At 35.8% G+C, this 21,459-nt stretch overlaps 2 protein-coding genes across 2 annotated transcripts; both read right to left on the bottom strand.

The window, feature by feature from the left end:
• Positions 1–2,841: 2,841 nt before the first annotated feature.
• Positions 2,842–7,720, bottom strand: LOC128207605 (uncharacterized). Its single transcript, XM_052910644.1, has 2 exons — positions 6,797–7,720; positions 2,842–4,447 (listed from the first exon to the last, which is right to left on the bottom strand). Exons 1-2 carry the CDS (start codon positions 6,936–6,938, stop codon positions 4,113–4,115), a joined length of 477 nt encoding a protein of 158 aa, XP_052766604.1. The 5' UTR covers positions 6,939–7,720; the 3' UTR covers positions 2,842–4,112.
• A 4,641-nt stretch (positions 7,721–12,361) lies between these two features.
• On the bottom strand, positions 12,362–17,056 carry LOC128208430 (uncharacterized). Its single transcript, XM_052911993.1, has 4 exons — positions 14,641–17,056; positions 14,353–14,415; positions 14,083–14,189; positions 12,362–13,603 (listed from the first exon to the last, which is right to left on the bottom strand). Exons 1-3 carry the CDS (start codon positions 17,054–17,056, stop codon positions 14,101–14,103), a joined length of 2,568 nt encoding a protein of 855 aa, XP_052767953.1. The 3' UTR covers positions 12,362–13,603; positions 14,083–14,100.
• Between the last annotated feature and the right edge of the window lie 4,403 nt (positions 17,057–21,459).

The raw sequence follows: 21,459 nt of genomic DNA, 5'->3' as shown, positions 1-21,459 counted from the left end.
CATACAGAAACGTCAATGATGCGTTCAACGTAGTACACCCGGAAGCAACCGTTTTAACCGTTCTAACAAATTTTACAACATTTCATTCCTTAAGAGTTGGAAAAATACCCGTCAGCTACCTAATGTCATTTCAACCTGTCAAATATTGACATGAGCATTGATTGAAACAGTTCATGTGTCATCTGTTTTAAATGTTGCGCGTAGAACTCATTGTTCTTTTACTTGATCGTGACGTAACTGACAATACCGCTGACAGATGACTTATAAATCAAGGGCTCATTGCATACCACACTCCTTATTAAATATTAAGTGATATCCTTCGCCGAACCCTGGGAATGTGTTCTTGTTTGAGAAAAAATCACCACCAACTCCAGTGATGAATTGCGTCATAAATGCTACGTCGGAAAGGAATATCTTGCTTCGCATGAAGCCTTTAAACAAAGATTACATGTACTTCGCTATTTCTTCACCATTTTAAATAAAACAAAGCACAGTCTACGCCGCTTACGGCGACCCGCCTTCGTTTTTTTTTACCAGAGTTTGATTGAGAGTTAGGTTCTTAAAACACTTCGACAAACCTTTTCACAATACGGCCGTCTGACGGAGCACTGTCAAAACATTATTTTGATAATAGGTTTGTCGTTTTTGATGAAACTTATCACTTTATCAAACTTCGGTATTACAACGAAGGCGGGCTCTTATGCGCCAAAGACTGCCCTTTGTTTTATTTTAAATGGTGTAGTAAAATACAAACTATCTTTTATTTAAGTCTTCATTTTAAGCAAAGTATTGCCTTCCGACGTAGCACATCAATCGGAACTCTTCGGCTAGTATCAAGATATGCCTCGGAAATAATAATATAATACGGGTCTTAAGAAAATAGTCCATCATGGCCGACCAAGAAGATGTTCAAACAACCAAGAGATATGTTAGTCCAAAGACAGAATGAGGAGCGAACTTTTACCACTTATTTGTGTGTAAGTGTTATTTTTATACTTATTGTATTTTAATAAAATATAAAAATAGTTTTAAAAGAGCCCTAATGAGAAACTAATTGGAAATGTCATTAATTCTTAGTGGGTGGGGTAAAGCCTTTTTTCATTTGACAGATTCTAATATAGTAAATAACAATTTTGAAGCTCCAGTGATCAGTGGCAAAAATTAAGAAAGCAAATACTCTATTTGATTTTTTTAATAACAAATAAGTCTGAATCTGACTTTACTTCAATCGATAATAGGTTAGACTTTCTTTCTCAGTGTATTTATCTCATACATTTCATATCATTAACTTTAATTTTTTATAATTAAAATTTACATTCTTTAACCAAGGATGTATGGTTTATATGTCCATGAGTGTTGGTATCGAACAATTAAATGTAATGGCACAATTAAATGCCTCGGCCCTGTTCACTAATATAGTTCTCTAAATAAATTAGATCTTCATTCTATTGGTTTAACAAAATGAGTTTGAACGCATAAACAAGCACACATTTCTTTCAAGACTAAATTCTATAATATCCACCATTGGTGGTGATGCAGAAACATTTGAAAAATGCTGACATTTTTACTGTGCCAATGAAATGCAGACATTTAAATTTTAATCTTATTGTCATTTTCAGAGAAGAGTATGGTACCAGGGGTGCAGCTGACTCTGAGTCCCGGCTTCTTCTAATGAAAAAAGGCAGATGAGGTAATGGTTGTACTATTTTCGAAATTCGGACAATAATTTAACAGTCAAGTATCCTATTGGTTTAAGCCCAAAAGTACCTGCATGTTTGTACAATTAACCAACAAGGATTGACAGTATTAAAATATCAACATTGTAGATGAATTTAAACATGATAACAATTTCATTTCATATTTTTCAATTTACCAGTAGTCCAGAGCTAAAAGCTGCTCTCTCACAGATTGACAGTTCTTCTTGGTCATTCTTCAAAAGCACAAAGGAGTAATTAAATTAAAATTACACATATAATTAATTATATGGCTTAAAGCAATAGCAATTTTTTTTTTCGAAACAATTGAAATCTGTTCTATTATGTGTGACCTTATATGACTAGTTGGAGGAATTTTTACCAAATTTTCAAAGTTGTATATGAAACACTGTGATCTGATACACAGTTACTTGGTATTTGGACTGCATTTTTTGGCCAGTCGAGCGATTGGTCCCTGGGGTGATCTCTTGGACGGAGAATCATAAAAAAAAGTGTTTGAGTACTCTATGATACACGTAATAAACAAATAATCAATTTTTGGTCGTTTATTTTTATGTTTTATCAACAGCTTAGGAGGTAAAGTGAAGCATGATCTGCCTTGAACAAGTACAATTTTAAGACAAGTTCTGTCAACTTAGTGCACCAGTCAATTGTACCCCCACCACCCCAGGTCCGGGGGGATACTGGGGTTAACCCGGGGAAATGGGCGGTGTTTTTACCTATCAGGTGGCCCTGCAGTGCTGGGTGAATGCGGTGTTTTAATCTTCGATTAAAATATAGAGGGGAGTGGACCTTACCTAGAGTCCCTGGGGTGTGGGGGCATTTGGCAGGGATTTTGCCATTGGATCATCCGCGCAGGGTGGGGATTTTAGCCGGGGTTGGCTGTACTGAAAGTCAAAGTCCCCACTATTCCCCAGACCTGGGGGGGGGCGTGGTTACAATTGTCTGGTGTATATCCACATGAACGTTGTACTGGTACTCTAACAATTGAGCTTACTGCGTGGATAGTCACCGCCCCACCCCAACCCCACAGAACTGTTTACACACAAAAAAAATCTGCAGCCCAAACCCAACAATGCTGAAGTAAAGGCATGCATAGATTTCAGCTGGTAAAGCTTACTGGGTGCCAAGCTCACACCCATCCTACCACAACCCACAAAACTGTGCACAAGGCAATCAATGATTTTACAGAATAGTAATGTTGTTTTAATGGCAAGGCATGGTGTGAAAAATAACACGGCAAAGTATGACTTAAAACTTACATTTCATAGGGTATTCCTATAACTGTTGAGAAAATGTTGACATTTAGTCCATGCATGCATTTAATCCGATGTAATGATTCATGCATGCCATGAACCGTATGATCATTTCAATGACAACTGTCAAGTACATTTTCTGTGTGCTCACGATTTTTCTAGAGGAAACAGAGTGCTTCAACTATAAGGAAACATCTAAATATTCATAAAACGAACATTCTTTGAGGTTACAATAAATATTTTCTCTTAAACAAGCACATTTAATTTAACACAATCCATTTCCTTGTTGTTACAATGGGCCTTCTTTACGCGGATTGAAAACGGTGTTAATCGCCGGCAGCCGCATCGCACCTTACTACTATTTACGAGGTCTATCTCGAAGCTTGCCGGAGATGGCCGAGTTGTTACGATTGGTAGCACATATGACGTAATTTATCACGTAGTATATACACACTGAACTCAGAAACATAAAGAACACAAACTTCCAACAAGCCAAGATAAGCTCCGCCCCCTTAGATATTGTTACCACGCAACCCACACTTTCATCCAAAATGGCGGCAATAGCCGCTGCGTATATTCTGTTAACCGGCTCTAATAGTGTCTACATCCTGTCTGTGGTGAGCTCAATTCATTTTTTCGCATTTACTTTATTTAAATATTCTAATAATGTTTGGCAATTAATAAATAACAAACAACAATTTGCGTCTAGTTTAATGAAAATTAACTTCATGCTAAATGTTACAGTTTAATTTCCAATTATTACCTCGAAAGCAGTTATTGTTCATACATTTCAAATGCGAGTAGAAGCAGCAAGGCAATTCAAGTAGAAAGGCGATGATCATATATCAATATATACAGAAAAAATAATCAACCAAAACTGTATGTGCATGTCTAAAAAAGTTCTGAAAATGAAAGCGGCTTTGCTTTTAGTAATGTGTACTTTTTGTATTAGATACTAAGTTATGTACGAATGGCTTTTAATAAATGCATAAAGAGCCGACGAACAGTCAACACCATAAACAAAATTGTATCCAAACAAAACAAAAACATTCGAACGAAATACTGTTAAATCCTGAATTGCAACAATTCATACATGTTTGAACTTCTTTTAAGTTATACCTTAAAGGTATTGCCAATGAAATTATTTTCGTTTAGATGTGACTTTTCCGCTCGGGGTCTTTTTGCCTCCTTGTCTAGTGGTCGTATATCTGCCAGCGGGGCTAGGGGATTTTCCTACCCTAGAGCGGGATTTTAAGGGCTTCTGCACCTCAGCCGATCGAATTGAAAAGTTAGGAAAATAGTCCTCGAATTTGTCCAGCAGTGGTTTGTAGCTGAACTGTGGGGGAAGAGGGGTTGCGCGCGCATCCAGACTGTCTTCTCGCTGGATCTCCTTTGACACGAGAACATAGGTGGCGTGCGATTCCAGATGATTGCTGGCGTGTTCGGATTTGTGAGTGTCGAGCTCCTTTACTAGACCTGCAATTGCAAATTGTTTTGTTTTATTTACGACTAATCAACATGACAACAATGTTAACAAAGTATTGACTGTCACTATTGTGCTTTAGGTGGACATAATACGTGTTTTCTCTGCAATTGTAATTCGAGCGATGAGCCCTTAAGTTGTTGTTTTGTATACGTGCACAACGGAGAACTACTTTTTAGTTCACACATCCGGCAAATCACAAAACACTAACATACTCATTGTTGAGTTAGTATTTGTATAATTATTATTTTATTTAAACGCAAATATGATGCCAAAGAATGGAATCCCCAAACAGGCATTTCCTCATAAGAAACATTCATAATACGGAACCTTTTCTATTTACACTCTGCACTCCAACCATTATATCATTTTTGAACCAATGGGAGGACAGTAGTTGTCACAATATTTCACTTTTAAATTCCATATTGATAGACGTTTTACGTGCCTCAACAACGTATCTGTGATTGTCATGTATGAATGACAAGGCCATGCAAGATTGTCTTGAAACAAAAACAATGTTTAATCTTAAAACTTATATAAATAACTATTTATTTTAGCTTAATCAACAAATAAGAAATCAATATGACTTAAACTGGCAAAACATACCTACATGTATTAGTATATCTGTGTTTTTATACGCGTACATATATCAGCGGTAGGGAAACAACCATTATATGTATAGGTTCATATTTATTTGCTAATCCTTGTAAATGTTTGCCTAGCTGCGCTATGCTTGATAGCTCAATTTCATAAAGAAAAAAAAAAAAAAAATAACCTATACATAATGTTATGTATTATTTGTGTATAATATGTGACCTCGAACATATCGTCATTGATATATTTTGAAAGTAGTTTAAAAAGCAGTGAATACATCAAACGAATACAATATGAATAGGTGTGTATATTTAAAGTAATTACTTGAATATGATATTATAAAAATTGCCTTTGATTTGGTCAAAGAAGTATTGATTATGAGTGTATATCGTGATACGTGTATGCAATGACGGGGGACTGTATGGTTTAATTAAGCAATAAACGCCGCTCTTTTCTTCATCTATGTCCATTTATAGATCATTCAGGCAATTGACAGGTTGGTGTAAGAACATGGATAGAGCGAACCATTCAAACTTTCGTATAATAAATCGTTCAGTATTGAAAATTGCTTACTTAAAGTGACACTCTTATTCAAAATCAATATATACACATGTATAACAAACATAACTTTTAACTAATAAACCTTTAACTTCTTACTAAATAATGCTATTATGAAACATATTATCTACTCAAAACAAGATTGTAACCGTGAATTTAATAGCTCAAAACGCACAAATATTAAATGATTGGTGAATGCTAAAAGATTTACTGTAATCTATGCTCATTTCTTTCAAATTAAACTCGATGTCCTTCAAAAGAATCATTGTCTTTTTTATATTTATTCATCCTTTTTGGAATATTAAAACAATACTAATACATTGTGGTAAATCTTATTTGGGAGTAAGATTGCATCTTTAAAGTTGTCAGCTATCTGCGTATTGAAAACTGCTAGGGAAACTTCAATTGGCAGTTTTTATGGGAGACATTTTATCGTGCATTATCTTCGTCTATAAACCTTTATCATTTTAATGACAAATATTTGGCTCTTTTCAAACCTAAGCAAACAATTGAACACAGTATGTCGGTAGTGGCAATAGTAAACAGAAGACAAACATTTTATGATTGACCACAAACAATGTTATAAGGTATTTAGCACAATCGTAAAAAGTAAAGTAAATGCTCTATTCGCTTATTGAACGTCGATAGAGTGGTTATTTGGAATGTATAATGTATTGGAAAACTTTCGAAATATTTCCTACTCATTGGACAAAATATGATGTTGACCACTAAGCTGGATAAAGGGTTATTTATATGCATAAACCAACATAAATGAGCTGAGCGTCTGCAACATTCCAGGCCAATTTAGTTTGGTTAACACATACTAATAATCTTTAATCTCCATTTATGGAGGAAATCAAAGATCTATCTATCTATAAGACATTTTTGAAAAACAATAACACAAAAACAAACATGAAATCAATACACGAATTCAAGGCTCGAGGGATGTATTTCTTATTCGCAAACGTAAATGCTTAATATAAAAAACTCGTCCAATTTTGCATAAGTCGACACTCATAAACATTAGAGTTATTGGCCGTGCAACATACCTGCAAAGTGTCAATGATAAAATAATAATAATAAAAAAAATGTTTCGATTTTTACTGTACATATACCAGTCTGCAATTGACAGTCCACAATGGTCAGTCGATAGACCGTCCAAAATGTGTCATCAATGTTCAATTTCTCACCTGTTTCATCGGCTATGTCCACTACAAGGTCCGTTTGACCAAACCCTGACCGCCTCTTAATGCTTGTCAGCAGGTTCACAATGGTGCAGCTGGGATTGCATAGCAACGTCTCGTTGTTACCGTACTTTACAAGGATAAACATTGTTTTCTGTTTTACTTCAAAATGTATCAATTAAATTATTACAATTCTGGTTTGTCTTCTTGTGTGACCAGTAATTCTGCAGTTAATATAATATAAGCATCGTGTTCTTTTATACATCTATATTCCGTTAAAGAACAGTCAAATATGTTTTCTTTATAATCCTTGTTATTGACATCTGATTGAAATAACACTTCACTTTTCTATAGCTCTACTGTTGAAGAGCTGTCTAATTTCAAGTATTTGTTATTGTGATTTTTCGATCGTGTTTGATATATCCATATACACCGAGAACATCCGCACCATTAGTTAACATTTGATTTAAATCACGACAAGTGAGCCTATACCTAATGAAACTGATTTCCACCTCTATAAGTAGATTTAATTTGTTCAGTATAATTATTCTGTAATTATTCCGCTAACCGATAGTTGTTAAAATTGCTTTCGCCACTTCGTTCACAGCCACTTATAATCTTATGTTAATTTCTTCTCTTACAACGATTTAGTCTGTTTATCAAAATAATGACACGTTGAAAAAACTCTTGATCATCGATATAAATATGAACAAAGTTTCCAACTTAAATATATTCTATTGATAACCAGTCAAAATTGTGTGTTCAATTTTCTTTAACCCAGACATAGAACGTCTTTTTCAATAGAGCCTCTGTTCAAATACTGATATTTTTCTTAAATAAATACGACCGCGTTCAACCTATAGATAAGCGATGTTAGTTCGATGAATTAGAAATATCAGAGCTATCATCAAATTACATTCAGTGGATTTCAAAAACTGATTGAATAAACATTCATGTATAAATATAGGCAGGTAGAATGATAAATTCCCCCCGTATTCATGCCACGATTGGAATCCGGTTTCGATAAACTTTATAAAGCATAACATGCTTATAAGTACTGAAATCAGCAGCTAGGGATTTAAATAGTTCGATCAATTTTCAATCACTGCTTTAGTGCACTGCTTTGTTTTTATCTACAAGTTTAAATGTGGAATCATCTTTATACAAATTCATTTAATTCATCTTTCTTGTCATTTTGTTAAACTTATGGAGAGTTAGTACATTGTTACAAGCGTTTCAAAGTAGCAACTCCACAAAAGAACGTAAATAATTGATTTATGCGTGTATTTAGTGATCAGTCACTGGGTATTGAACGGGTATCCATTTATTAAAGACGATGACGTAATTGTAACAAAGCGTGACTACATTTCCCATAGGCGCTTGATATGACACTTACTTGTTAACAGCCCTAACTCATACCATTAGGTGTGACTTTCAAAAAGGGGAACATAAAGTTCTGTGGCGTTGCTACATAAAGGCCTTGTAGGTCTGGGCCTACAACTTTTTTTGAAAAATGACAAAAATTAAATAACCAAGAAATGCAATAAAAACTTATAGCAACTCAAACACTTAAAACAACACAAGTTTGTATTATTTTAACCAAAGCAAGTTTGGTGTTTATTTAAACAACGTGCATGCATGTGTATTGCTTTATTTCATTGTCATCATTGCAAGTATAATTAAGTGTGTGTAATGTGAATATAAAAGTCCCCAAACCCAATCGGGCCCACGAGTTTTTAAGACCCTAGCTACGCCCCTGAAGTGGGAGAATGAGAATGATTACAGACCTTTTACGCATGATGTTTTTTCGAGTATGAACAGGGTCAGAAGCATTTGATTATTAAGGGTAGGCTCAAAGATCTTTTAATCTTTTGGCAAGCCGTTGACGCTAATGATTTAATTTTGGATATGATAAATCATGGTTATAAGATTCCTTTATATTCGGAGCCACAAGAAACTTTTTGTAAAAACGAACAAGGCAGCTATTTTAGTGCCAGAGTTTGTAACTGAGGCAATACAAGATTTACTGGATAGAAGACTAAAAGAGAAATGTAGTAAACCTTCCTATGTAGTCAACCCTTTGACCGTTTCAGTTCAGAATACTTGTAAAAAACGCTTGATATTAGATTAAAGAAAGGTTAATAAACATTTATGGAAGCAGTCCGTTAGATATGAAGACATCAAAAGTGCATTGACTTTAATTCAGAAAGGATATTTCATGATCAAGTTCGATCTTACAATGCGTATAATGTTGTGCAGATTTACGAGCCTTATACGAAGTATTTAGGCCGTATTTAGGGTTTTCGTGGTATGACAAATTTGTGGTTTTGCCATTCGGATTATCGCCCGCTTGTTATTTATTTAGGAAGTTATGCCGGCCATTGAATACGAAATGGCGCGGAGGAGGCTTGCTGGTTACAATATGTCTAGATGATGGTCTTGCTTGTTCGAGTGCATATGACTGTGTTTTAAGATTAAGTACTCACATTAAGTCAGATTTATTAAAATTTGGCTTTATCCCAAACGCAACAAAATGTATATGGACCCCTGTTCAAAATTGAGAGTTTTTGGGGTCTTGATACTTTGAAAGGTACCATTTCCATACAAGTCCGTAGACTCTGTAAAGCATATTTAGCTATCAAAGAGTGGTCTGTTTCAGTGCTAGTGTTCGTTCCTGTTAGAAAAGTTGCTGGCATAGTAGGATAGTTGATTTCGATGGAAGTTGTTATTGGGAATACTTCACAAATTATGACTAGGTACTTGAGTGCTAACATTTTGAATGCACGCTATTGGGATTCGTATATATTTTTGAGCGATGAGAGCAAAGAACAGCAGTTGTTTCGGAGTCATAATTTAGCATCAATGAATACCAAAATGGTAGAGCAGTCAAAAGCATATACTAAGGTAGTTAATCCGGTGCTAGTTATATTGGCTACGCACGGTATGAGGTTAGTACTGTAAATGGAATTTCGCAAGGAGTCTGGTCAAATAAAGAAAGTGTAAAGTCTTCTACATTGCGGGAGTAAGTTGCAGTGTACAGAGTATATTGTCGTTGGTACATATTGTAAGGCACCAAAAGTTTAAATCGTATACTTATAATCAAGGTGTCCGATCAATTGATGTTAAAGGTTCAATGAAAAGGGAATGACAGGATGTTGCGTCCAGTATTTTCCAGGTTTGCATGGCAAATCCTATTTCACTAGAATTAGAATGGATACCTAGGTCTGAAAATTAAAAGGCTGATTATTTGTCAAGGTTATCAGATTTTGATGACTTTGGAATATCGAGTAGCAGTTTTAACTGATTTTTGAGACACACGGTCAATTACAAGTTGATTGGTTTGCATCATTTTATAATGCAAAATTACTGAAATTTTACTCTAGATTTTGGAATCCGAATTGTTCAGGTATAGATGCATTTGCGAAAAACTGGAGCGGTCAGTTAGGATTTTCTGTGCCGCCAATTGCAGTTATTCACAGAGTGGTTGAGAAAATGGCTCATGATAGAGCAAGAGTTATCATAGTGTGTCCGTGTTGGAAACCTTCATTGTTTTGGGCATTTCTTTCGCAAAATGGTGTGTTTATCGAAGAAATGATCGATTGGTTTTATTTCCCCACACAGAAGCAGTATTATATAAGATATAATAATGGATAGGGGATGTTAGGAAATGTTGATTTGAAATTTAGAATGCTGGCGTTATAAGTTGATTTTAGTAAAGCGAAATAACTGTGTTTTAAAAGATAGTAAATCTGTCTTGGACAGTGGATAATCTCCCTTGAGAGACGTTCTTTATATTTGCAGTATTGCTGTCAAGAGGCGATATCGCCGAAATATTTACACTTGTCACTGTGGTATCGCAAGAGTGATGTAGCAGTATTGCTACGTAGCAGAATTGCTTATCAATAATTATTGAAACATAGAAAGAAACGTTCTTGATATTTGCAGTTTTGCTGTCACGAGGCGGTATCGCCTGAGTATTTACACATGTCACTGCGGTATCGCAAGAGTGACGTTACAGTTATACTATATAGCAGATTTGCCTATCAATGATTATTGAAAACGTAGAAATAAGCACATGCTGGATTAATAATGATATAAACAACTTTAATTTTGCATAAACACAGAGAAGCATAATTTATGTTTGTGTCATAACATGATGACGAATGTAAGTTTATGATTTGTAACAAGTTATGTTATGCGAGTAAGATAACTGTTATTGTGATTTTGTTTAATACACTTATTTTTTTCAGGTTCATGAACAAGAAATTATCGGACTGCCTGACGTTTTGGCGGAGATAGTGACCCTGCTCCCTGACTTTGCTTCACAAGTCACGTGCATTCACCATGAACACTAAATATATTATGGTGCATTTATGCGTTTTCATAATTGGGCGTTGTGTACAGGGTTAGGGAGAAGGGACACTTTACCCGCTGAGTCTTGTAGTTGCTACTTATTTAGCATCTTTAGTTTAAACTAAATGCTAAAACATTTGTAGAGTACTTGTTTTGCAAGATACGTTTAAGGAAAGACGGTTACAAAACTAGAATAACAAACACTAAAATGTCGTATCCGAACCTCAGGGATTTTTTTCGAGGGGCTTCAACGCCTCATGTAAAATGTGTTAATATATTTGCCTTCACCCTTTAAGATTAGGTGGTACTATTGTTTCTGCAAGCACTGGCATTTAAGACCGACTTTTTAAATGACATGGCCGTTGGGTCAGTAAAAGTGCAAAAGATGGTTATATCAATGATGATATACATGAACGTTTATCAGTTTCATTGTGTTTAGGACCGGTCGAGACTTCTTGGTGTTAATACACTATTGGATTAATGTATGTATGATTTTAAGGCGTTTCTGTATAGATTAAGGGTCCATCAAGTTTGTTACAATGAAGTGCCCGTTCTTTATTCTTTATAAAATACTCAAGTATAAATTTGCTCTAGAATTCGTTTTCTTTGAAACATTGACAATATTTCTATCAACATATTCGATGAGAAAATACGTTTTCAAAAAGTATAAAACATGAATAAAAATACTTTGCTTTTATGTGGTAGAATGAGTTGAGATTGAGATTTAGATTTGACTTGAGTATGTTCGTGAAATTGGGGCCTGGTGTCTAGTCCCTACACCATTTATCTGTATAGGTAGCTACACGTACATAAACAGGAAGTGTTTGTCAACCTCTGTTTTAACTTTTATTATTTTTACGGCTTAAAAAATTAGCGAGAGAAACCATGACAACAATTTCAACTAAAAGTAAAACGACAATATGCAAAACGCGCTTAATAGCTTCCACGATCGTCCAGGGTTCAAAATGTAACTTTGTTGTCCTACTTGATATATCTTTTACTAAATATACATCGTAATATTTCCAAAGAATACAAACATGTAAAGTTAAGGGATACACATTTAATAATAAGAACAATATTGTTTTATCTTTATTGAAATATTTTGGGTACATTCAACTTTCTTGATAGAACTGAAAACCTTTGTCGTGTTAAGGTAACTTATGAAATGTATACATATGCGAAATTATTATTTCATTGAAAAAAGACCCCTGAAGAAATCGCAATAATAATCGCTTATACTAAAATGTAAACAAAAGGTACAAGCCCAGTAGCCAAGACATTAACAAACACACTGTTAAAAGGCCCGAAACTTGACCGTAACATACGTTGTGGCGGATACTGTCTCTAGTACTAACACACTTGACTGTCAATCCAGGAGTCGCATGTTCGATTCCCCGCCGCAGCAGTATAAAACTATTGATCGTCTTCTTGGAGGGACGCTAAATGGGGTTCCCGTGTGACAGTGCTTTACACTGGTGCACTTTAAGAAATCAGGGTAGCCCTAACCGGGGTTGCATTCTATATGTGCACTATGCTTCCGAAACTTAAGATGACTTACAATCTTGTCGAAGCACTCGCCGAATGGGCATTGTCCGCGTACAAATATAAAAAAGCTTCATACCCGTAACAAACACTTAACAAGAGACACACAAACTGCACGTAATACAGACAGTTACTGAACGAAAGACACACAAAGATCAAACAACACAGAAAAACACAGACACAAATGCACCAAAAATCGTTACCAGTAAATAAAATACTAATTTATGTGAAGAATTGAACATATGGTGATGGCAATAAAAGGGCCAGTTTTAAAATCTCACATATGAAAAGACATTCACTAAAAAGCAAACTTTCATTGAAACAACATATATCATAACGTACAAGAGTTCATTGCTCTAACTGTAAAATGGATTGAACGAAGTACAGACTATATGAGCTATACACTCAGTCCACTGTATTACCAAGTTCTCTTTTTAATAATCCTTCTTTGTATTGCTATGCTGTATCAGGCCCTTTTAAAGTCCAATGACGGCTTTAGCCTAATTGCAAAATGTGAGAGCAACTCTGTAAATGCATTGTTTCAGTCGATTTTATGACTAACATATTTGAATAGAGACATAACGTTTTGATGGAAACAGCCCAAGTGATTTAATTAATATTGCTGTCTGTGTTCTGTTTGGACGGACACATGTCGTTACATTGTTCATGCTGGAATGGGATTCATATGCAGTTTATCGATTGCTTTCTCGGATGGTCGTCTGATAGCGTCTGATAGTATGTGGATTCCGATTGCTTTCTCGGATGGTCGTCTGCTAGTATGTGGATTCGTATGAAGTGTCGACTGTTTGTATGTGGAAACAATTTGAGAGTATCTAACAGTCTTCGTATATAACGTTCTCGAACGCTAAAGGGGATGGTCGTGCGAGTTCCATTCTGTCAGAGTTTTGCACATGTGCTCTGAAAAAAGAATGAACGTACTGCCCTGTACTGGTAATGATGCTTATATAAATATAAGCCATCGACTCTTGTTCTGAACATTAGAATTTTCAGGGTTTTGTTAGATCACTGACGTTCATTATTTAGAAAAAAGACGTATCTTTTATGCAATGCCGTGTAACAGTAAATGATAAGTTTAGTTTAAACATATTTATTTTACAACGATTGTGAAACAAGTTATTACAACATTATATTAATCTCTCTCGTTGGCACGATATTACGCGAGAGTGTGGTCTTGTGTTGTGGGGGAAACCGGAGAACCCGGAGGACACCCACTTGTCCGGCTTGGTGACCACAAACCAAACTCACATGCGCCCAAGCCGGGAATCGAACCCGGGTTGCCTAGGTGAGAAGCGAGTGCGCTAACCACTGCGCTAACCGGACAACCTGATTATAATCAGGTTTTAATTTAGTAGTTTTACATTTGTTTCACTACACACTTGTTTGTTGTATGTTGATTACCTTAGATGTCTTATTATCAATAACACAATGAGAACGATGATGGAGACTCCCGCCAAGGAACCAACAATTGCAGCTACCCAAACACCTGTAGATACAACACAATACAAGAAAATACATCATAGCAAATATGAAACAAATGCAATTTCTTTGTACTGTTACACAATTCAGCATTACAACATTTATAAAAAAAGTAAGAACTGATCACTAATTTTGTATGAATATAGAATATTATTAAACGAGTAACGTACCTGAAGTATCATCTTCGACCTCATACGGATTTGTGCTTTCAGTTGTTTTTCGTTCTGTGGTTTCTGAAAATTTAAATTTTAAAATTCTCAATGACAACATGTTCTCGCTTGGTGATATAAGTAATATGTCTCTGTAAATAATGCATAATATGCCATAACGCAGTTTTTTATTGTATGGAATGTGTAAAGATAAAAAAAAAAAATCAAACACGTTTTGTTTAACATTTTGAAATGATAATAAATATCTCACTACGAAACAAATTATAATGACAATATTCAGAGACAAACCTTTAACGGTTATATAAACCCGTTCGAAGGTGAGATTGGCAACAAGATTGCCAGCAATGCAGTGGTACATAGCCATATCAGCCATTGTAGCATTGGTGATTTCAAGTATTGTATTCGTTTCTTCATGTAGTGGTTTATCGTCTTTAAACCACCAAATTGTCGGAAAAGGTTCTCCAGTGACATTGCAAGCAAGCGAATGATTCTGCCCTATTTCAAGTGTGTGATTTCGAAGTGGTGCCAAAACTTCTGGGGCCTTTGAACAGAATGCATTCAATTCAAAGATATTTTCCAGATTCATAACGATACTTTCGATAAGATGGTTAACACGTTCAATTGTAACCGCAGAGTTACCAACTAGCTGAAGGAAGTTGTTTTCCAATTGCGATATAGATTCCAAACTTTCGGTTTGGTTTCTTATGTCACTCGCAATAAACATCTCATACAGGCCTGCGATCGAAAAATGAAAGCAGTCAAGAAAATCTACACATGATTCATCCAAATCGAAATATTCGTTCGTGTTGTTATTCATTACTGTAATCCAGTGCGTCACTATAATGATATCGTTTGAATCTTTCGTTTGGTTATAAAGAATGGACTTTGCATCGGCAGTGAACTCTGTTAGATTTGTCAGAAAAGGATCCGTTGACATGTTTTCTTTTGTTTGTGCAATGATGTCATGTAGCATGGGTTCTGTAATACTGAATTCTTCGTTGGCCACTGATAAACTAATATTAAGATTTTCAGCGGTTATGTTCTTCTTAATGTCATCTAGATTGTAATCTTCTATTTCGTCTTGTAGCCCTGTTGAATTTAGGACAACATTTGCCGTTGCATTTACGAGTTCTTTGAGCAGATTTGCAGAATCATTCAAAAAGGAAAACAGGCTGTCAAAAGTTTTGCATTTCTCTGTAAAGATCTGTTTTCGGAAATAATAGTTGTCATCACTCGTATTGTTTCTAAAACCTGATGTCAGAAACACAGTGTCAAGTGTTTGATTAGCTGTCGCTTCAAAATCTGTCTCATTGATGTTTGAATTTTCCGCACTTCTTAATACTCTATACAGGCTTGCCAGTGTTTTACCTTCTATCTCCCGTCGTTTTCTCCGACTGAAAATGTTTCCAAAAGATTGAAGGATGGATTCAATTGTAGCCTTTGCGGCGTTCCACATACTTAGTTGTATGTCTTTGAAATTAATTCGAATGCGCACGGTTTTAAATCCACTTGCAAACGCGTTTATGTTACAATGAACGTCAAAGATATGTAAATCCTTTGTTGAAAGTTCAATTTCAAATCCACAGTTACGTACATCGAATATGTTCTGAATACCATGCTGAAGTATATTATTTAACGCCATAACACCGTATTTTACTACTTGTTTGACTGCTTTTAATGCAACCTTTTCGCCCTCCAAAACGACTTTTGCACCTTCTAATCCGACTTGCGCTAAACTCAAAGCATCTTCGGCAATATCTAGCAGTGTTCTTGATTTATCCACTAAGAACTGAGCACTACTAACAGCACGTTTGGCCGCATCAAGAGCAATCATTGCCAGTCTTAACACGCCTTGCGCTATTTCTAGAGCCAAATAAGCAATTCCGCGCAATGCGTTACAAGCTAAATTAAGCGCAACGCATATTGGGTCAGGAAACGAAATCATGCAATCATTAAAATGACAACAGGGATATGGAATTCGTGCAAACCATGCTTTTTTATAGCAGATTTTACATTTTATTCCAGGAATGCAAATTTTCCGACAATTTCTCAATTTACAAAGCCTATCAACTTTTCGTTGAGCCTCTTCGAGGACATCAATTGCATTTTTAAAAGGTTTTTTTGCTTCTTCTAATTTGTCTTTTGATTTGTCAAGCCCATTGACTGCTTTGTCAAAGATGATATTTGATGCACGTAAAGCCGCCTTTTTCTCTTCTAACCAATTCTGAGCAGATGTCAATGCATCTTGAGCATTCGTTATGTAACTCTTCACCTTATTTATTCGTTTCTCGGCGTCATCAGCAATCATTTTTGTGAATCGTCTCAGCGCGGCTATGTAGCTGTCGGTAAAATCCCCGTCACCATCAGCGTCAGCGAGAAAATTTCCTTCCAAAGTAAAGACTAAACTTTGCCAGCTGTCATTTTCTGGTAAATCTTCAGCAGAAACATCAATATTAGCCTTGAATATATCCCACACGTTACCTTCTATAACAAAGTAAATGCCAGTGTTTGCTATGATTAAATCAGCCTGACCTTTTATACCAATAACATCTACTTTAGCGCGTAGAATTGCTTGAAATTTGTTCTTGTTTTCCACACTTACTGCAAGTCCAAGTCCAAAGCCCACCTCAGGTATTTTAAAGAAACTTATCCTGTTCTCAATAGTTATCAAACCAATTGCTCGGAACGCTCGTTCGCCTTTCATCAATTCATTTGCTCTTTTATATCGGTGACAACGATAAATATCCTCGTCGGAATAAACCAACTCTAACTCAACCCCTAAGAGTCTAAACCCAAAAGGTTTGAAATGAATAGCTCCTTTAAATTTTATACCAAAGCCATTTGGAATTTTAATACTAGTGACATCTTTTCGTATGGAATTAAAGGTACTCTCAAAGTTGTTTAATGTTTTACCCTTTTCCTCCATGAGCAATTGTACAAACCTGTACCTAGCAATTCTTGTATCATCTTTAACCGACTCTACAAACACATCAATGAGCTGGGTAACGTTCTTCCATCCCTGCTTCCAAATATTTGTTAGGTCATTGACAATTTCAACTAAGATTGAGAGAGGATCCATTGCAATGGATTCCTTGTTGTATAATGTTTGGATTTGGCTCACCATGTTCTCCAGTATGTGTTTTGCTTTTTTCAAAACGCTTTGGGACTCATTTTTTAATAATATCGAATATTGTGATAAAATAGCGTTTGTTCCATTTAAAAGACTCGTTAAAGACTCTTTTAATTTTTGTAGACCGTTGCGAAAATGTGTCTTAAAATCTCGTGCGATTGTTTGATTGTTTCCACTAATTAAAAAAGGGTACGCGCGTGCCTTCACATCTAACTCCAACATTTGCAGTAATGGTACGTCTTTAAATGGGTCGGTCTCCAGCATTATAGACATGAAGATACCTGGGGGGTTGGCAACTGTACCGCACCAGTTTCTTTCTTCAGTACCTGAAATATCATGATACGAATATTTCATATCACATTTTCAACACATTTGTTCCTGGGGTGGTATTCAATTTGAAATTTTGAGTCAATCCCTTGGTCATTCTTCATTAACTCCATTCATTGGGTTGGCCCGATATAAATACAAAGCAATCCGACTAGCTACATCGTTCTAAGAATCGGGTAGGACCAACATCACCCCTGAATCTAAATTGGATTGATCCATTAAATTCATTACGTTTCAAACTTCCGATGAGATATACTTTGTAAACTCCAAATACATCAGCCGTATACACAAAGCATATTTTATTAGCTAATTTACGAAAAATAGCTATTGCTTATAGATTTATATTAAAAAGGGTATACCTCCTAATGACGCGTGTACATAAACGTCCAACTTTCCGATTCTTTTAAGATTAATAATAATGTTCATCTTTAGAAATCTTAGGTAAAACTCGAATCGAAAATCAGCAGACACAGTCAACTTCAACCCGACTTGCCATTCATCAAACAGGAGTCCTTTTAGCAACTGTAATTAATAAGTTATATTAACCATTATCAATTGACCATGCATAGTTGACGTTATAACATGTTTAAACTATTTATATGTTTTCCAAAACAATGATTTTTCAAAACTATTAGGAAAAACGTCGTTATCAAACGTCGGCACAGATAGGTAGGCTTGGACCTCTCCAGATATTCTTAAATAGCTGAAGTTTGCTGAAAAATCACCGCCTGCCCAAACGTTCGCAACATTGCCAACCCTAAATATAATGAACAAATATAAATGATTATACTCGAATATTGCGTAGGATCAACTATTATTATGGTTTCGGAATAATGAATTCTTTTGATTGGACCAATACACATTTCACGAATATCGGTAGTCAATGGTTTCTCTAAAATTAAAGGCTCATACGCGGGAATGCTAGGATATGCCTTAGGTGATCCGTGGTAGGCTTTAAGTAGTATGTTATAAAACATGCTATTGGAACTAAGAATAAAAATAATATTGATATTTTGTTTTTAATAATGTCTGTTGCTTTTTTTCTTTATGTTACATAGTGGCTATGTGGCTACATGTATTAGTAAGACCATTGGTGACGATTACATAATAAAGGTTAAGGTTAAATCCACTGCGGATGATGGTAAATAAATTATCCAATGCTACAAACACTAAGTATTATTCAGCATCGGGAAATATAATGCATTACTACTTACGGATAACGGTATAGATTATGGCCATTCCAAAAGTCAACGTCAGTGTTTAATTTCATTTCGATGTTCCTTTTCAACGATAGTCCTACACCGATAGGACGGAACTGTATACCATAACTGGTTAACGTATTTGCAAATATTTCGACCTCGTCAAGTATGTTTCTTGATTCTTCTGGCAGTGTCACAAAAACCGTGCTGCCAAAGTCTTTGCATATGTCAATAACAATGCAGTATTTTCTGTTCAATAGAACTGGCGGAAGCATTATTTGTTGGCCGTAGATTTCCAATACAAAGGCTTTGTCCAGCTTTACCAAGGTGTACAACCTATTCGAAGTTAATGGGGCACCTTTGCATTCCCCATTATTTATATCGTGGCCAGTTAGGACATCGGCCGTAATTTCATTTACGTCAATGACTGTCAAATCGTTTGGTTTAAATTTAATCCAGCCTGGTAGGACGTTTTCCAGTTCGCGAAATAGTGTTTTCGTAAACGCGGATGACGACAAAAAATGATATATGTCTCTTGGTGTAGATTCAAATGTCTGACAATTCCCGTGTTTGGTTTGACCTACTGCGTACCCATCTGAACTTTGAAGGAGGTAATTTCCAACCACCAGTTCAAAGCCGCCATTTGTATTATCAGTTCTAACTTCAAGTCCACTGATTGAAATCGGAAGTGAAAGTGAACCGAGCTCCACGAAAACAATGCCGTATGTATATCGCACATTTACGTCTGATTTCAGTCGATACCATGTCGATGTCGACGACATGGAGAGTACAATATCTTCTTCATCATTACACTTTGAGAGAATAATCTCTGAGCACCCTTTTGGTAAAACTCGTTCCAAAAGATTAAGCTTTTGGTAGATACTAGGTCTATCTCCAGCACCTGCCGATCAGATTCACAGACATAATGAAACGTATAAGTGTACATACAGTTGTAAAATTCTCGTCACCATGTATTTTTTATTATCCAGACAAATTTGGTTAACGAAATAAAGTAACTAAGACAGAAAATAGTTTTAACAACGCTGTTAGTTCATGTTGCATCGTTTAAGCCATTTAAATCCACGATGGAATCTATCTATAGCGAACAAAAAGGGGAAAGGAAATGCACGTGACTGATCATATACACATGTAAGACCCCAACATTTTCTGAAAAGTTAAGACTTACTGTCAAAACATTTGTCCTTATCATGGTATGTGGAGTGTACGATAGGCCCAATATTTGGCTAGTATGGTTACTTACAGTTGGAATGTATATGATATAAACGCTACTTTCCGCACGAAACCCTAAAATTCATAGTAAATAGTACAGTCCATACAAGACTAGAAAATTGTGATTTTAATGGTTATGTCATTTGATTCTGCTATATGATAGCCTTTAGATTTCCAAACAACGCATTTTTATGATACATTTTGAGCAACTTACACAATATTTTATCCACTTTCAATTTTAACAAAATCAATGTTCTTAAAAGATGTATTAATGATTTCAAGTACGGTAGTGACTTTAATTTGATACGGTACTGTGGATTTTAACTTCAACAATTTTCTCGGGAAACTTAGAACTATTCAGTGACACCTTCATTTGGGAAATCATTCGACCAGCTAGCGGATGGCATCCGTTTAATACGTTTTTGATCATTATTTGTGAAAGAAAAGATTATTTCTTGCTAGTTTTAAGGACAAGTCTTCTGTTATTAATTGGTACGTTTCGGATTGAGTAGCGCCCCTTTTGATTCTGCTAAAACATTGCGCTTAATCGTAATTTCGGAGGATATATTAATGTTCCAGCCGTCATCAAGAAACAGCACAATCACAATCTTAATTCCATTATATGTATCTTGAAAGTATAATCAAGGAAGTTAACTTCAAAAAAGCTGATGCAGGTTTTGTTTGTAAACGAGGAAAATATGATCGGTATTCTCTTTATTGCTACAACAAGAGAGCAAGCACAATATACTGGTCAAATAGTTTCCCCAATGCACCAGTCAATTGTAACCACGGGCCTCAAAGGTGGTTTTGTATTCGCGCCAAATATAGCGGGGAATGTGCCTTACTTAGGGTCCCTGGAGTGCGGGGGAATTTGGGGTGGATTCGACCATCAGTTCGTCCCCGCAGGGCGTTGGTTTTATCCGGGCTTGGCTAGACCGAAAGTCAAAGTCCCCGCTTTTCCCCGGACCTGGAGGGGCCGTGGTTACAATTGACTGGTGCATAATGTCAGTTATTGACAATCTCGCTTGATTTATGACAAGTTCTCTGTAAGGAGAAACTACGTCGAGGTTACCACTTGGATAGTTTGCTATAACGTCTGACACGTTTTGTGTTTCAGAACTTAAGAATTGCCTGTATTGTTTTGATGATATCGATTGCAAATGTCTTAGTAAAGCTACATTTATTGATGTTTTTAAAGTTCACTGTGGTCTTAGTGGTCCG

Source organism: Mya arenaria, chromosome 11, assembly GCF_026914265.1.
Source record: "Mya arenaria isolate MELC-2E11 chromosome 11, ASM2691426v1".
NCBI lineage: Eukaryota > Metazoa > Mollusca > Bivalvia > Myida > Myidae > Mya > Mya arenaria.
The sequence above is the reverse complement of the archived record's forward strand: the minus strand, read 5'-3'. Positions and strand labels throughout refer to the sequence as shown.

Bases quoted from the DNA above. Each gene is read 5' to 3' on its own strand.
- LOC128207605 (XM_052910644.1), bottom strand. From the start codon at position 6,938: ATGTTTATCCTTGTAAAGTACGGTAACAACGAGACGTTGCTATGCAAT. The intron at 4,448-6,796 runs GTGAGAAATTGA...TTGCAATTGCAG, and splicing joins GGACATAGCCGATGAAACAG to GTCTAGTAAAGGAGCTCGAC.
- LOC128208430 (XM_052911993.1), bottom strand. From the start codon at position 17,056: ATGAAAGGCGAACGAGCGTTCCGAGCAATTGGTTTGATAACTATTGAG. The intron at 14,416-14,640 runs GTTTGTCTCTGA...TTAAATTTTCAG, and splicing joins GGTTTATATAACCGTTAAAG to AAACCACAGAACGAAAAACA. The intron at 14,190-14,352 runs GTACGTTACTCG...TTGTATCTACAG, and splicing joins GGTCGAAGATGATACTTCAG to GTGTTTGGGTAGCTGCAATT.